Source organism: Lissotriton helveticus, chromosome 11 (assembly GCF_964261635.1).
Source record: "Lissotriton helveticus chromosome 11, aLisHel1.1, whole genome shotgun sequence".
Taxonomy (NCBI): Eukaryota; Metazoa; Chordata; class Amphibia; order Caudata; family Salamandridae; genus Lissotriton; species Lissotriton helveticus.
In genome coordinates this window covers 6798416-6816411 of record NC_136072.1, presented here as the reverse complement: position 1 = coordinate 6816411, position 17996 = coordinate 6798416, and the positions used below count along the sequence as shown (strand labels likewise).

Genomic DNA, 17996 nt, shown 5'->3' with positions numbered 1-17996 from the left:
CTCAGCTTACATCACTAAACCCCAAAGTTATCTTGCTGGCGACCCAGTCTGAAACCCCTAGGGTTCAAAACGAGGGACTAATCTTCATTGCAATGGCAGATTGGCGGATTTATGTTGCCTCCGCCTGGCTTGATTCTGAGTCCCCATAATTCTCTCATTGGCTGGCTAGGTTTGTGGCTACTCACCATCTAGAAAAAAGCTGTCTATGCTAAAAAGGGGATTAAGGGTCGGAAAAAGGGCCTTGAGGTGTGGGAAAAACCAACAACTTGGCTGGAACAGCCGGAATAGTTTTTGATTTTTTGATTCTTTCTGGTATGTACTGCTTCTTCTCGTTTTTATTTTCCTTCCATCTCTCTTTTTCTTTTTTCCTTATTTTGCCTGCTTAAACTTTGTTCTTTTTTCAATTGACTCCATGTCCAAACTCGATAGCTTTGTACCACTCATGTACTTATTACTTTTGACGGCTCACTTTTTCTTTTTTCTCTTCTTTCTTTCCATTTTGCGCCTTTCATTCAATCAACACGCCGTTCTACAACGTGGTGGGTGGGGGGGGGTGGCTGCTTCGACTTGAATTGTCATATTCCTGTATTTATCTTCACTATTGTAAAATAAAACAATTTAAAAAATGGAAACAAAAAACAAAAAAAAGTGTTTTGGACGGACTTGAATATGAAAATGGAGATTTTGACTAGGGAATATAACTTGAGGTATTTGCGGCAAAAAAATGTGGTTCACCCACTTCATTGTTTCATGGTATAATGAGGCTATGTACCTGTACAAGTCGGGATTGACTTAGCCAGGTCTGCAAAACACTATTTTGGAATATAGATTAGGTATTAACCCAAAATTGTATGGTACGAAATTATAATATAATTTTTTTAAATATTTTTTTATTTATTTATTTTTTAAATAAAAAATAAAAAATACCAAAACAACTCTTAAAGTTGGTGAATACTGCAATTGCGGTATGAATAGGAAAAGTACAAGTGTGCACATTTTATTACATGAAGGAAATGTGCCAATTGTTGAAGCCTATTTTATTGAAATAGGTGACAGTAACGTTTTTATGTTCTATGCATTAATTTGAGGTAACAATTTACACTTAGGACATTTTTACAATTGAAAAGAAAACTAAGGGGGGTTCATTTTTTTTTAAAGTTATTTATTTACCTTAAATATGTTCTAAAAATAGATTATTTCAATGAACTGTGGCCCAATAAACTTACTTTCTGAGTATAAATGTTTTATATGGAAACCATATAGTTGTTTTGTTTGCTGCTTGAATGGATTTATTTTTTAGCAACACAATTGCTTAGTGATTTCACACTGAGTTGTTCTTGTTATTTTGCACATGTCTATTTGAATCTAGACTGGCACCCTAACAGAAGATGGACTGGACCTCTGGGGGATTATTCCATCAAAGACACGAAGGTATGACTGGGATATAATAATATCTAATGACTGAGTGCCAAAGGAACATTTTGCTGTGTAAAGCCTATGGGGGTAGGAGGTGACTATATAGCATCAATGTACAAAGTTTGAGGCAGTATTGTCAACTTTCCCAGGCATTCAGGCTCAATAACAAGTTCAAATTGATGCAGTATATTATTTGGTGAAGAAATATATGTTGCCACCATGATCCTGTAGGCTGCTCTGTGCAGGGAAGCACTGACACCCACCCAGCCTTCCATGTCTGTCCTTACCAATCTGCTAAAGAGCAGCCTTGATGTGGCAACCCTCTCACCAGCCCCAAATATATATCTACTCTTTAAAAACTAATAGATTTGCAAAAGCAACTGGATTCAACCTCTTGAGCAATTCACCCATTGCCCCCTACCATTATTGAGCCAGATGTTTTTCTGCTCTGACATTCCAGGCTGCAGTTGTGTTGTTTTCCCATGAACAATGCATATGCTGTGCAAAGCACACTTGGTGTGCTGAGAATGTGAATTGTTGCCTATAGATACACATAATTGCCTGCTAATATGTGGACATGAAAACAGTACATGATACTTTAAGACATTCTTGAATTGTAATGTGTTTCAAAATCAAATCCAGTTGAAAATCTTTACTGTTGTGTAGGACCCAGGGTGACAGCATAACCAAAAGCGCCATTATGAGGTAGAGATGGATGCCTCTGAGTACCCTCTTCCAAAACATGCAAAGATGGTTTTATGCATCTCAGGGAGTTAAACGTTGAGCACATTGGGGCAGATTTACAATAACAGGCACATCCCTGCATATCATAGTTCTGTCTTCTCGAATTCGTTATTTGTAGTAGTCACAGAAAAGCCTGCAGAGCTTCGCATAGTTTGGGGTAAACTGGGCATGCTCAACTGGTGACTAGGCTGCATTTGGTTTTAATACCATCTCAACATCCAGCACACAGGCTTCCAGAAAGAGTTTTCTCAAAGAGACTTAACTGCCTGCCATGATAAGTGCATACCGATTTAACTCTGGGGGTCTGTCCAGAAAGCTATGTTCCATCATAATTAAAACATGACCTTGGAAGGAGCTGTAAGAAGTTTAGACAGCTGTCCCAGTTCTCCTATCATAGGGAAGTGATGTTTTTTTTTTTATCCATCCACCATGTGGAGTGTTTTTTGGGGTTCTCAAAGGATAGGAGTAGAATGCATTTGGTGGTATTCATCAACCAAACCTAGCTGTCCATAGAGTGTGTCTGCTCCCATGTTCCCAACAGTATGGTGTATGTTCTACTTTCCTAGATTGCTTTGTGCATAGACGATCTCTAAGAGGCCTTTTCAAACAGAATTCACCTGGGTTTCTTGGTAAGATAAACACAGCCAACTTCTCTCAACCACAGCATTAATTCAGCACCCACATGTAAACCCCCACCAACAGGGAAATGTACAAAGAACAAGTGAGTGGGTCTGTAAAGAATACATATGATTCACACAACTAAATAGGACAGGATGATGGTTTTCCATGTGATTTGATTCTTAAACACATTTGTGTCCCACTGTTTACCTCAATTATACTGTACATGGATGTTGCATTCTCGGCTCATATGAATGGAATTATGATTGTTCCCGTGAATTACAGTTCCTCCTATTGCTGGTTGTTATAATCACTGATGTCCAGAATCCCAAAATGTACTCATATTCAAATGTATGCATCTATACTTCCATAGCTCTGTTTAGTCATTTTTTGTTGCTCCTATGAGCATTTTAGTGACTACAGTATTTTCACCCTATAGGCGACTACATGCCTCTGGCTGGAAAACAACATAGTGATTAATATAAATCCAACAGAGGAACTTGTGGAGGAAAAAGTCACACACATTTAAAGAAAAAATCATTAACTCCTTAGCTGCTGAGACTTTTTCCACCTCAGTCCACCCCAGTCCTGGGCCCTAGTTTAGATGTTACAGCACTTCTTATCAGGTTAATTTTGGGTATATTGGGTAGTAGTAATTTTGTGGATCTCCCAGATTCCCTGACTTTTTCTCACATAAATGTGAGGAAAATACATGATTTTAGCTAAAGTTTGATGTTTGTGGGGCAGTCTCTATTGGAACATGTAGTGGAATTGTAATTCCTCTTGCTTGCCACATGGATAGTAATACTCACCACTCTTGAAGAGGTGGCAAGAAGATGGTTCTTCCTTGTTTTTTTTAAATATCACTTGCTCAGATTGGGGTAAATCCCCCAAGTTCCCCCTCTCCGAGGGGAGTCATTGAGAAAGACTTTGAGGTCTGTTATTGGGCGGGAGCACAGCCCAAGGCATGGGTGAACACTGCTTTTTCTTTAAATAATGCCCCTGGGGTCAAGTGGGCTTTTTGACCCCCAGGAAGGAGATTGAGGGTAAATACCTGAGGGACGCAAATAGTGCTATAATGCGTTGGCGCATGGCCCAATGCCTGGCCCAGTTTCCAAACCCCGTCTTCTTTTTACCATTTTTCCTTGGCATCGAGTGGGGGGACCCCCCAAGAAATGTCTTTCCTAGTATATGGTGGGGTAGTCTTGCTTGGAGATTGCAGTCCTGGGACAACCCCTAGGCAGGAGTTCATTTGGGAGACAGTAACCCTTTTTCAGCGGTAGCTCTCCTGCACAGATTGGTACTCAAGGACAGACATTTATGCCCAAGCACCAACCAATGTGAACGTTGACAGCACCTAATGACGCTGTCGGATTTTTGTTTTGACAGTGTGACATCAGCACAGTGCCTGCTCATCACTGTACCAAAAATCAAAAAGATTTATGACATGAGGGAAGCTCTGCCCCCACATTCGGAATGTCTTTTTTTTTAAACAATGTCCTTTTGGTGCTTGCTCATTTGGAGGTGGGAAATCTCATCCAACAAAGATTTACTGATTGTTTGATCAATATGAAGAGCACTTCAACTTGTCTTGGAGAGCCTTGAAATTGGTGCATCCTCGATTTTTGCTCTCATTATGAGATTTAGGGACAGGACTATTTTTTGGGTCAGAATTATCAAAGATCGCTGTAAGACTTGGTTTCATTTCTAGTAGACAATCAACTAAATCAAACGCTATCTGGTGTCACTTTTAAGAAAACTTAATTTCTGTCAGATCAGACCAGCTATGATGGGGCTGATTCACAGAACTAACTTAAGACAAAATCCTAAAATTACAACTTTTGGTATTCACAGAAGTTAGGATTTTGTCTTAAGTTTGTCTTAAGACAGACTTAAGACAGACTTAAGACAAAATCCTAACTTAAGTCTGTCTTAAGTTTGTCTTAAAAACAAACTTAAGACAAAATCCTAACTTCTGTGAATACCAAAAGTAGTAAGTTTAGGATTTTGTCTTAAGTTAGTTCTGTGAATTGGGCCGATGTATCTACAACTCTTGCACAGTGACTGTATTCTCCATGTACTTGAATTTTTAAAATCAATTGTCAAGTACGGAAAATGCCTGGATTTGTAATGGTTTTTATCTAATGAAATTTTCTTATGAGATTGTATGTACAACTTGGAAAAATCATGTATTCCTTTTTTTTTGGAACGTTGATTTTAGATTTTGCACTTTCTGTATCCTGATATGGCATGCATTTTTAAGAATTATGAATTTTGTACTATTGTAAGTGTACTTTTATGGTTTTCGAACAAAACCGAAATAAAGTTTTATTGATTGATTGATTGAACTAAATCAATAGCCAGATGTTACAATTCATATCATTTTTAAATCAATGTGTGGGATTTGTTTTCTGCATTTTTCCCAACTGTTACAAAGTTGATACACTGAATATCTCTGGCTTCTTTTTTGATCCCAGTTTTCAGAAAGTTCACAGGTTCAGTGATAGTGATGCATTACCTTGGAGCCCACTATTAGCTGCCCTGGCCAGCTGTCACTCACTCATCTTTCTGGATGGTAAACTGCAGGGAGATCCACTGGACCTGAAGATGTTTGAAGGAACCAATTGGGTAATGTAGAATAATTAAGATATGCAAATAAACATTGGTGATTTTGGAATCATACATCAAAAAAAGAAACATTGGCCTTTGTTACAAGTGGTCAGGAAACAGCAATTACAATGTGGTATGAACTATGCATGCCAGTACAACAAAAGCTTAAAAACACATGCAGCTTTACCACACATGTCTTTACCACACAGTTTTTTAACCATGGCCTGCCTGTACAACACATGCCATTAGCATGCCTCATGTAAGTATAAAAGTAAGTGTAATGTATGTGTATGCATGTGTGTTTACATATTTTTTGCTGGGAAGAGCATTTTTAGGGTTTAGGGTGGATATGGGAATTTGGGTGGCAAGGGCATTTTTAGGGTTTAAGGTGGGTATGGGTTCTTGGGTGGGCATGGGTTTTGGATGGCCTAGCAATGTTTAGGGTTTGGGGTTTTTGGGTGACAGGGCATTTCTAGGGTTTAGGGTGGGTATTGGTTTTTGGATGGAAAGGGATTTTTTAGGGTTTGGGGTTGTTTTGGGCTTTTGGTTGGCAAGGACTTTATGCATGTTTTGTGTGGGTATGGGTTTTTGGGTGGCAAGGGAATTTTTAGGGTGGGTATGGGTTTTTGGGTGGCAAGTGTATTTTTAGTGTTTGGGGGTATGGGATTTTGGGTAACAAGGGAACTTTAAGGGTTTACAGTGGGTAAGGGCTTTTGGGTGGGAAGGGAGTTTTATGGGTTTAGGGTGGTAATAGGATTATTGGTGGCAATGGCATTTTAGGGTCTAGGTTAGGTTTGAGTTTTGGGTGGCAAGGGAACCTTTAGGGTTTATGGTGGTTATGGGATTAAAGCCCCCCCTCACAGCCCTGGGGACCACCGCCTGCCCAGGGCAATATCCAACAAAGGAGGGGGGCAGGGGATGGGGTCCCCAGGGCCCAAATCAGTCGAACCCTGCAAGTTGCTGGAGACCCTGGCCCCTTTCACCTCCACTCTGCAAACATGCCTCCTGGAGCACTACTAGTTGGGAGATGAAGTCCCCTTGACTCCTGAGGGGACAACTACCCCTCCTATTACCTGCAGTAAGTCCCATATGGCAGGGTTGCTGAGGGGTCATCACAGGCCTGCCCCTTTCTCCACCACTCTGGAAACACGCCTCCTGGCACACTACTGGTTGGGAATGAAGTCCCATTGCATGCTTAGGACCCTTGACGGCCAACAAGCCTTCCTATTACCCCCAGTAAGTCACACACAGTGCAATTGCTGAAAGCTGGTCCAAGACCCCACCCCCTTACTCCACCACCCTGCAAACATGACTAATAATACATATAATAACATAGAAACCAACTTAAAATACCAAAGGTTACATTGACATTATAGTTAGGAAATAGAATTTGAAGCACCTTAGAAATTCACTGAAAAAATCAAAGGTTACCGGGACCATATAGTTAGGCTCAGCTGTCACTCATACAAAGTCAGTGAAATTCCGCAGTTATAGTTACCTGAGCTAAATATAACTTATGTCCCTGCAAGCACTGCTTCTGATCTTACATATTACATTACTCATTACATGGTCAGTGACATCACTGATGGCATCACTGGTGACATCTCAAATGACATCACTGAGGACATCATTCAGTGAGTGTAAGTGTTTTTCAAGAGTTTATGAGTGTTAAACATATATACTATGCTACTACAAAAGTTGAATTAGTATACTAGGTGTATTACTAAGAGGGATACTACTTTTAACATATAATATGTGTGTGGCTTCTTATATCTGTGTGTGAGTGGGCATCTGAGTGGCTATATGGGTGTGTGAGTGGGTGTACGAGTGACTGTGTGGGTGTTTTAAGTGGGTTTGTAAGTAGCTGTGTGGGTGAGTGTCAGTATCAGTGGCTGTAGTGGTGGGTGAGTGGATGTGTAAGTGCACTATATGGGTGAGGAAGTGGCCCTTTCAGTAGGAGTTGGGTTAAGTGAGTTGGTGTGTGAGTGTCTTTATTGGAGAGTATGTGTTTGTATGGATGAGTGAGTGGATGTGTGAGAACTTGTATGGATGTGTAGTGGTATGTAAGTCTTTTTGTGGGTGTGTGACTGAGTGTGTGATTGGTTGTATGGGTGAGTGAGTGAGTTTGTTTAGAGGCTGAATGGGTGAGCGAATGGGTGTTTGAGAGACTCTACAGGTAAATAAGTGTGTATGTAGTAGCTGTTTGGGTAAGAGTGTGGCTGTAAAAGCTGCTGTATGGGTGAGTGACTAATGGTATGAGTAGATATATGGGTGAGTGAGTGGTTGTGTGAGTGGGTGTATGCATGGTTAAGGCACATGTTATAAAAGTATGGGTGATACTGACGTGGTTGTTGTAATGACTGCGTTGTTAACCGCTTCAGCGGCGCGAATTTCCGCGCTGTGCTGAACGTTCCATTGGGCTTATGGAACCATGACGGAACGGTTCCGTCATGAGCACAGCTCAACCGACGCTCAGGACGGAACCGTTCCGTCATGAGCATGGAAGGGGTTAAGGCATGCATTGTAATGTCATGTGTTGTTTCATCATACAAACCGTGTGGGCTCTTATTATGGCATATCTCAGAAATATTAGTTTGTCTTTTTGTTATCGCACCCCATCCATTATGGGTGTAATGAATATGCACCCCAGTTTAATTTTGGTAGGGCAAACCTGCTGAAATTCAAAGTAAGAGCACTGGTGACTAATTAGTGGGACATTCAAAAATTGGTGTGATAAGCACTAAGGACCTCATGTAATACCCTTTATTATTGACCAGCTTATAATAGGTGATAAATATTACACTCAATACATTCCAAACATCTCACATCAATAATTGGCTCACTTGCAATAAGTGCCATAGTTGTGCATGTATGACAATATAACTCATGAATTAAACAATTTGAATTAAGATAAATCTCACTAAATACATTGGTCACATCAGCTAGTACTTACAAATATGAAGAAACATAGATCCATTTAAAAAAATGACATTTACAGTATCAGGAATTCTAATAAAAAAGAGCTTACTCATGTGGAAATTTGAGCAACCTTGACAGATGTTCTGTTGGAGGAAGTGCAGGAAAAGGAAGGTAATAGGTGGAAAAAGCAGGTATGTGGTTGCCTTACAAAACTGTTTTAAACCCCACAGTAAACTCTGTGTAAAAAAGGTATGAAAAGGCTTCCAGCTTAGAAACTAAAATGTTTCCAGTCCCCTCTCCTACCCCTGCATTCAATAGGGTATTCGAACAGGGGTTTAGCCACAAGTACATTCTTTTTTCTGAAACTAAACAAATGACAGTAACAATGCACTGATTCACCCAACCTTAAACCTAGTGGATTGTCGACCAGCTGACAACCCTCCAGGTGTAGGGGAGAAAAGAAAACTTGCCCTAGAAAAAGAAAAGGCATTGGATCAGGTAAACAGTTTGCTTCTCATGTACTTATGTTTACCAGCAGTAAAAGCTGGTGGCAGTTATGAGTTTGGTGTCAATAAATTGTACAGTGCCAGATGTTAGCATCATTTTCAATATAAAAAACATGTTTTCCTTGTTTTGCATGGTATTAAATTAAATGCTACCCACAGCTTGTTTCATAGATAAATGCAAATACCCCTGACACAAATCTGCCTATGCAATCTGGAAGGCACATTATATTGAGATCTCCAAAACAAACAGTTTTTCTAGTGTGGAGCATCCTCGTATAATTATCTGTGAAAAAAAGAGTAGAAATGTGGTAAAGTTCCTGCGTACTAGTAGCTGAACTTCATAGGTACCATAGTAGCTGTTAAGACTGCCTACCACATAAAGCCATTTCAATAAAAATAAAAAATCTATAATAGGCGAGTGTCAACTTCGCATAATTTGAATTATCTAAACATATGGGAAGAATATGTGAATTTGCATATAAATACCCAAAATGCAAATCCGTCATTCAGTGTAATATTCTAGCATGAAATGTGTCCTTGCATCAATTTGCACTAAAAAATAGCTGAAAAACACAATAACCCATAGCAATAGTTGATTGCATTCTGGTTGTTCACATTATTCCTACACTCCTGTGCCATATTTTTATAGTGAACAGAGCAACTGGTGTAACGGCATAAACTCTGGAAATTCACATAACAAGCATAATGCGAAATTCCCTAAATTACATGAATTATGCCAGTATAAATACAATTATGCCTTGGTCGACTTTTTACCTCGGGGTATTAATGTGGTGAAACCTTAGCACAAACAGTATTAAGTATATTTAAAAAAACACATAAAAATAGTAAAATAATATTGACACAGACTCTGAGACATTATTCAGCACAATTGGCCTTTTCTTGCCATATAATTGTGTCAGTTCTTCCATTGGGCCAATTTATAATTAGTCTGTCCTTTGTGGAACTTGCTTGACCTCACCATTTATTTCTTTGCCTTGGGAAGTCAAATAGCACAGTTGACTTATAATAAAAATTCGAAGTATCTTCTTTTTGAAATGTTTTTTGCTGCATGTTGATATTTTCTATGTTGTTCAGTCTCTTTTATTTTTCTTAGACTATTGAGAATTGCACCACCGATAAGGACAAAGACAACTCATCCTCAGGCGTGGTGATCAAGCCAGGACCCAGAGCTGCAAAGGTAGTCTATTTTTTCTAGCCATGGACTTCCAGTCTGTTAGACGCTACTGTGGAATGCACCTGCTAGCTCTGTCAAGCAGACTGCTTAGAGTGTTTGCACTGACTACTGATTTTTGCCTATATTTGTGGGAAAATTTACTAGGATTACTAGTAAATAAGAATGAGGATTAGTATACCTTTGGGATGCTTTATTACATTTAATAAGTGCTAACGTTTGATGAGGAACAGGTAGGAAATTCATTTTTGGTGCCTAAGTATTATGATTTATGATTTAAAATCATCTTTAATGGTAAAAGTCAAATTTAAGTTACAAATTTAAAAATGGTACTTTTAGAAAGTTCATTTCACTAAAGGGCGACCCAATGTATTGGAAGGTAACAATCTGACAAAGCAATCACTTGTGTAAAGGAAATATTCTGGAAATTCTGCTACAATGGCTTGTAACAAAAGGTGACAACATACAATGAAACATACCTCAATTCAACAAATAGTTTGTAACTCAAAAATGAGAAAAGAAGAGATACACACTAATGAATAATTATTGAAAACCTCATTATATTTGATAGGTATGGTTTTAAAGTGTACAAATCATAAAGTTCCATAACAACATTAATCTTTGCAAATCATATTTAAATAATAAACAAATCAGAGAATAATGTCTACAAAGTCCACTCTGAATTCTATCTATTCACCACAAAAGATGAATCAATACAACGGTTTAGATACAATAGTTGCACTTGGAGGGTGTAGGGGCTGGCATCAAGCAACAGCGTCTAAGATAAATGTGGTTGAAAGGGACACGGGCTTGAGTACTTTACAGTTAGTTGTTGTTCGCTGTCCTAATTTCATCCTCTTACTGTAGCTTTACACACACTGGACTCCTTCATTCAACAAAAGTAAAATATCGCTGGCGAGGACATGGACTCAGGGAAACAATGAGACAAAAGCGGAGGAAAAGTTGGGTTTTTATCGAGCTCTTTTTAACGATATGATGATTCAATTTCAATTCAATTGAAATTGAATTGATGATTGTGTTTTAATTGCAAGTTTCAATTAACTGAACAATAGAGCCATTCATTCATTCTCCATCCAAGTACAACTAAAGGATCTCCACCATCCTATTGATTCATCCTTTGTGGTGGACAGATAATGCAGAATTGATTTGTCAGGCCGACCGGCGATGCACCTTTGACAGAGAGAGGAGCAGGTTGGTCTTCGTCTCCTCTCGATTTTCAGAGCAGTTTTTTGCAAAAAAACGTCTGTCACCCAACAACCCAATTTTTCACAATAGTTGATAAAGACAACTGAATTAGTTGGTTTATATGTTTACACTAAGCACTTCATGTCCTGAAATGTCTTCAGAATTAGTAAATTGAATATATAGGTTGATATTGTATACCTTTGTTTGATTAAATCATATTTGCATCTGTGTCCTTACATTCCTGTCATTGAGTATCTGGCAAGTCAATAGCCAAAAAGAGTATTTTTCATTTTGAGAAGAACCATGGATGTTAATATTTTCTTTAATTAGGAAGGTGTAGGGAAAATGCATCTCGCACATCTTTCTTCCCTTCCACATGCAGTATAGCAATTTGTTTTTTAATTGTTCCAATGTTAAAGTTACATTTTCCTCTAGAAATAATCATGTACCTTTAGAATGTTAACTAAACAGATGTGCATTGCGTCTTTGCATTATTGGATGACTGTATTGTTATATGTTTTTATGAAAGGTGCCAGTTGATGGAGTTGTCGTTATGCACCAGTTTCCATTTTCCTCCAGTCTGCAGCGGATGTCTGTCATCACCCGTGTGACTGGATCGAATGAGTTTATGGGATTTATGAAAGGGGCACCAGAAATGGTCACCAGGTTTTGCCTGCCACAGACAGGTAGGTGGACTTTCTGCCATGGCACAGTTGGTACAAATGGGCAAAGGGTTTCTTCTTCTGTACTTTTATCTACAGATTTAAAAATATTGACAGTGCATAATACCAAGGTATGTTATAATAAACATAGACAGATAGCATGTATAGTTTGTATGCTTTTCTTGAGCTAAACAGTTTTCCATTCCATACTCTCTGTGCCTGTTACATATCTCCATGTTCTATTAGACGTTCATCACTTTCACCTGGAATTAAGTTCATACTCAATAAATACCCCGAATAGTTAAGCACAATTGTCCTCTGATCAGAACATTATTAGTAGTTCATATCTTTTGCAGAGTGTATTAACTGTTTTTAATTGCCCAACCCTTAGTTAGAGGTTGAGAATAATTCCAAGAAGGGCTATTGCCAACTTTCAACCCCCTGCAACATCTGGACAATAAAGTTGTTAGTACCAGATGAAAAAGGGTACATCCCACATCAAGAAACATGTTTAATTGCTGTCTTTCTGGTTCTGTCACATGCCTCTCGTCCCCCCTTCCTCTCAAGGCCCTGGTAACAGGGAGTTATTGGAAGTCATCAGTACATTCAGGAAGGCTCATTGTGGGTTGTGTGTAAAACACAGATTTTGCAACAAATGGTGCAGGAAAGTAAACAAAGATGCATCAAGAAAACTGGGGCAGAAACAACATAGAACTAAAATCTAAATCCAAATGTAATCTTCAAAAAGACTCAAGACCCTCCAAGAATGCTTGCAAAGAGCACAAAGCAGTCAACACAAGGTGCAGCCTACCCAACCCATTAAACAAATGCTTCTGTCTCTGCATAAAGCATGACCATTGCTTTTGTTCTGCAAGGACTTGGGCAGGCTTTGGATATTTGTGGAACTGCCATGGGAAGGATAGTCCATGTGATCCGCTTTACCTTAATTTCAGAGTCAAGGGAACAATAGAACAAAACACTTGTCCTCTCCAAAGACATGTTCAGCCCATCAACAAGAACAAAATACTCCTGAATGACATCATCACCAAAAATCTGACTTATCCCAGGTTCATAATACGACCATCCTATATCTAGAGGGTCTAGACATTATCAGGGAGTTATATGAGAATCTGCAGCAATATTGTTACATTTCTGTGCCAAAAAGATACAATTTGGATAGAAAAATAAGAAAGATGTGGAAACCATAGTGTTAATGAAGGTACCTATATTTGTTTCCTAACATAATTAAATTATTAAAAATACCATTCAATGAATTTCGTAGGGTTTTCCAAGTCATGTGCATCTGTTCTTCATGTCACTCGCTCTGTCTCTTTCACACATAGCTCTTGTCCCCAGAGTCTCTGCAGACTCCCACACCTTGTCTCACCTGCATGCTGTGTGATTGATTCTCTACAAATGCCATACTTTTTTGTTGCTACTAGGTATACATATGCAATTCCTTGTCATTTGTTAAAGTGCTTCTTAATTTACTTTATAACTGTTATGTCATGTCTATTTGTAGAGTACACCAACCCCCCGTGAGGGTATAAAGGTGCTGAGCAGGTGTGTAATCTTGTGATCCTAGTCAGATTATTCAAAGTGCCAGGTCTTCCGTATCTTATGAAATTCAAGTAGCAAAGAGGAGGTTCTGATGTGTTGTGGTGAAATGTAGGAGAAGAAGCGACCTCCTGCTCTGAATTGGGGGGGTTACGCAAGTGAATCTGATGCTGTGCATAAGTGTCTGGATGGATTGTGCAAGTACATGCAGTTGTTGAGTATGCGGGTCCAATGCCATGTAGGGCTTTGTAGGTGTGTGTAAAGAGTTTGAACTGGTTGCATTTTTGAATGGGGAGCCAGTGAAGCTGTGGGGAGGAGAGATGTGGGTCCAGCAGGGAAGGTTGAGTATGAGTTTAGCGGCGGCATTCCGAATGGACCGAAGTCTGTTCACGGGCTGCTTGGATATTTCGGAGTACAATGTGTTGCCACAGACATGCCTGCTTGTGATGAGTGCTGGGGTGACAGTCCTCTGGTGCTCTGTGGAAGCAACGTGAAGATTATCTCCAGCATCCACAGGACTTGGAAGCAACCAGTGCTCACTCGGTTGACTTATGCCATTATGTTGAAATGATCATCCAGGTTTCAGGCGTGGTCGGTGGCCATTGTTGGGATCCTAGTTCTGATGACCACCAGGTGGCATTCCACTGGGAGTTCCTGTTTCCAAAGAACAGTACTTCTGTTGTGTTGAACTTGAGTTTCAAGCAGTTGGTTCTCATCCATTCTGCTAGCAAGGTCATGCAGTTGGTGAAGCTGGCACTCGTGATGGTATCTTGTCTGTCAGGGAGGGGATGAATTGGGTGTCGTCTGTTTAAGAGATGATGGTGACACCTTGACATCTGAAGACGTTGGCAAGCATTGTCATATAGTCGTTGAACAGAATCAGGCTGAGGGAGGATCTGCGGGGTACTCTGCATATTCTTGTACTCAGATGTGAAAGGAGGCAGTCTGGCTCATCAGGTTCTTCCCGTGAGGAAGGAGCAGATCCAGTTAAGACCTGGTCCTTGAATGCCGGTCTCGTGGAGACTTCTGATGATTGTGTTGTGGGAGACTGTGTAGAATGCTGCAGAGAGTTGGAGTAGGAGGAGGGCAACTGTGTCTCCTCAGTCTAGGAGGGTCATGAGGTCATCTGAGGCTGCGATAAGCGCCATGAAACTGCTAGTGAACGTGCGCTTTAAAAATAACTCAAAATTCAAAATTCAAATTCAAAAAATTCAAAAAGATAAGTGCTGTTTCTGTGCTCTGGTTCTTTCTGAATCCCTATTGTATGTTACCCATGGATGATGGAGCTCAAGGTGGCCTGTGAGTTGTTTTTTTATAGTCTTTTCTCTCCTTTTTGCTGGGAAGGGAAGCAGGAAAATAGGATGGAAGTTGGTCAATTGGCATGGGTCGTCTGAAGAATTCTTGAGGAGGGCATTGCCCTGTGTGTGCTTTCAAACTTCCAGGAAGGTAGCTCAGATGATGCAGGAGTTAAGGATGTCGGTCAGTGCTGTACTGATTGGCAATGCACCGAGGTTATGGATGTGTTGAGGGAATTGATCTGTTGGCGCCCCAGAGTAGACAGTCTGCATGATTATGGCTGTTTCTGCACTTGTAATAGTCTTCTAAGCAGACAGGGGATTGTCTTGTTTTGTGAATTGGAGGCTGTCAATGGGTTCGCTTGGGACTACTTGTTGTCGGAAGTTGCCGTAGATGTTCAAGATTTTGCTGTTGAAGATGTTTGATAGGTCATTGCACAGCTCATTAGAGGGGGTGATGCCATTGACAGGGGGTGTCGGTGTGTTGAAATCTTTGATGTTTATAAGATTTCTTTGCTTCTGTTGTAGCTCCCTGTGATGCGTTCCGATACGACTCTTTTCTTGGTTTCTCTAGGTTTTCGGTGGTATCGTCCAAGTGCAGCTTTAAAGATGGTTCTGTTAGATGCTTTGCAGCTGTGTCCACTTTATCCCTAGCTGTTTGCAGTGTCTGTTGGTGTCCTGAAGGTCCTCAGGATACTTGCTGATTTGCTTTGTTGGTTCTTCTCTGCTGAGTTTGATTCGTGCAATGGAGTCTGTGCAGGTTTTGATCCAGTTGTTGAAGTTGTCAATATCTCTGTTCATGTTGACTATAGGGTTGGCCCATGCTGACTACGCTGAGCCAGTCTCAATCAGTGATTTTGCTCCAGCTGCAACTGGATAAGCTGACGTTGGTGAGTGCATTGAATAGCGGTGAGTAGATTTGGAAGTAAATTGCGGAGTTGTCAATCCATGTGAGAGGTGAGGTTGAGTTGAACTTGATGCCATCAAAGATGGCAAAGATTGGGTCTCACATGTCTCAGACAATGTGTGTAGGTTCTCTGGCAAGCTAGGTTAGTCTGATGGTAATTAGATTTTCTATGTATGCTGTGGAGCAGGGGTTAGTTCTATCTTTCAGGTAGAAGTTGAGGCCCCCGAGGAGTACGAAGACTTTGGAGTCAATGGTGAGTGGGTTGATAATTTTGTGGTGTGGTTGATGAAGGAAGCTCGTGGTCCCAGTGGTTGGTAGATGAGGGTTCCGCTTAGGGTGAAGTTTTTGGAGATTTGAAGTTCCATGAACAGACTTAGGTCCCTTGTGGTGACTGGCGCTTAAACTTATATTTTTTAGCAACCATGAACTATTATAATATTGTGTGGTGAGCTCTAAGTAATTAAGTTAACTGTAAAGCTATTTTGTTGCCTTTTGCCTCGTTTCAGGTAGAAGTGTTCCTGAAAAAGTAATTGCTTGATTTAATGATTAATCAATTATATGTGATTATGGGGTGAAGGCATTGCTTAGTCGTTCAAATTCTGTTTAACCTTTCCCAAACAGTGCCTTTAAATTTCTCAAGTGAGCTTGAATATTATACTTTGCAAGGGTTCCGGGTCATTGGACTGGCATACAAACCCCTGCCCACAAAGCCAGACTTTGGAGTGGACAGTTTCACAAGGTAAGGTAGAGGACTGCAACTCTTATCTTATGCATGGGAATACGTTCCATTATTAATCAAAAACACCCTCCTATGTTGATCACAAATAGAGAGTGAAATTTGTTTTTAAAACTTCACTAACTTTGCAAAGTTTACTAAGGTTTAAAAAAACAATAGTTTACAGATAATCTTGCAAAAAATTGGATTTGCTGAAAGATAATTCACTTAGGAAATCTCTAAGGACAAAAAAGAAAATAAATGTTACATGTTCTCGCAGTGGCCTATATGCACATCTCCCAATTCAATGCATCCAGGCTCACCCATATCCATGGACCTTCCTCTCTCACCATCAACCCTGGTGCGGCCCAAACAAGGACCATATCTGTCCAGCCCCTCAAGACAGAGACTGTAGCCCTGGCGGGAGCAGTCGGGGTCTGAAAGTGGAGTAGGCAGGGTGCGGCTGCCAACTAATCTCCAAGCAAATACCATGTGCCCTATACAAGCTACACTGTAAAATCCTCTGTTCCCCTATGCCCGGTGAGGGGAAATAAATAAATTGGTATTATATTTACCTAGATGAATGTGGTAGAGAGGTGTTGTAGTAAAGCCCTTGCTGTGCAGAATACCGGTTTAGCAACATCCTTGTTTTTAGTTTTGATAAAGCATCGGGATTTTTCTTTGGTGAAACCCACCCTGGCATGGTGAAGACAAAGAGAAGGTGGGTGGTCATGTGATATAACATACACTCAGGGATGGGAGAGGGGAGGGATGGTGATCATATGACATGATTACCCAATGGCTTGGTGAGGGCCAAGTGAGGTGTGAAGATCACATGCTGCTGTGATCCCATTGAATTAGTGAGGGCCAAGCAAGGGGTGGAAATCCAATGTTGTAGTTCATTCCTAAATCAGCAGGGGAGAAGCTGTGAAGGCTTTTAAACAATAAGCCTATCATGCATTTTCCTTGCAGCGTTAATGGACACTCAGCCCCTTCACAGGGTCCCAAATCCTCTATCTCATTGCCTTCCTATAGCATGCTTCCACTATTTAAAAGACCAAAAATGGGGCTGCCCCTTTTAAGAACCCTAAAATAATGAGATAAGGAGTTTGTGCGTGTTCCTGCATGGTATTTGGTGCATGTGTTAAAGAAACAATAAAATTATTAAGTAGTTTTAAAAGATTTGAAATGACCTAAGAAGTGTAACAAACATTTAAAGATTATGGCTGTATAATAAAAAAAAGGTATTCTATTCCTGAGGACATCAGGACAAAATAAGACCTCATCACCCCACCAGCAGTGCGCCAAGAGGCGCGTTTGCAGAGTGGTGTAAAAAGAGGTGTGGCTTTGGACCACCTCTCTGCAATCCAGAGGTATGGCGCTTACTGGATGTACCTGGTGGGCTAGTTGGCCCCCAGGGACCCTCAGCATTCAAGGGAACGTAATCCCCCAACTTAGACCGCGCCAGTGGGTGCATTTGCAGAGTGGTGGAGAAAGGGGCGTGGCTTTTGTCCATCTCCCAGCAATCCCACCGTGTGGGGCTTACTGGAGGTAAGAGGTAGGGTAGTTGGCCCCTAAAGGACCCCAGCGGTGAAGGTGACTTCAATCCCCACCCAAGAGTGCACCAGGGAGCACGTTTGCAGAGTTGT

At 40.4% G+C, this 17996-nt stretch overlaps 1 protein-coding gene across 3 annotated transcripts in view; it reads left to right on the top strand.

The window, feature by feature from the left end:
• LOC144791804 (putative cation-transporting ATPase 13A4) overlaps window positions 1-17996 on the top strand; it is a 362855-nt gene that overhangs the window by 149622 nt on the left and 195237 nt on the right. For all 3 annotated transcript variants that reach the window (XM_078666578.1, XM_078666579.1, XM_078666580.1), the window contains exons 14-18: window positions 1370-1431; window positions 5256-5406; window positions 9928-10011; window positions 11741-11897; window positions 16254-16371. In XM_078666578.1, the coding sequence (XP_078522704.1) occupies window positions 1370-1431; window positions 5256-5406; window positions 9928-10011; window positions 11741-11897; window positions 16254-16371 (572 nt within the window). The remainder of the gene's footprint in view (window positions 1-1369; window positions 1432-5255; window positions 5407-9927; window positions 10012-11740; window positions 11898-16253; window positions 16372-17996) is intronic.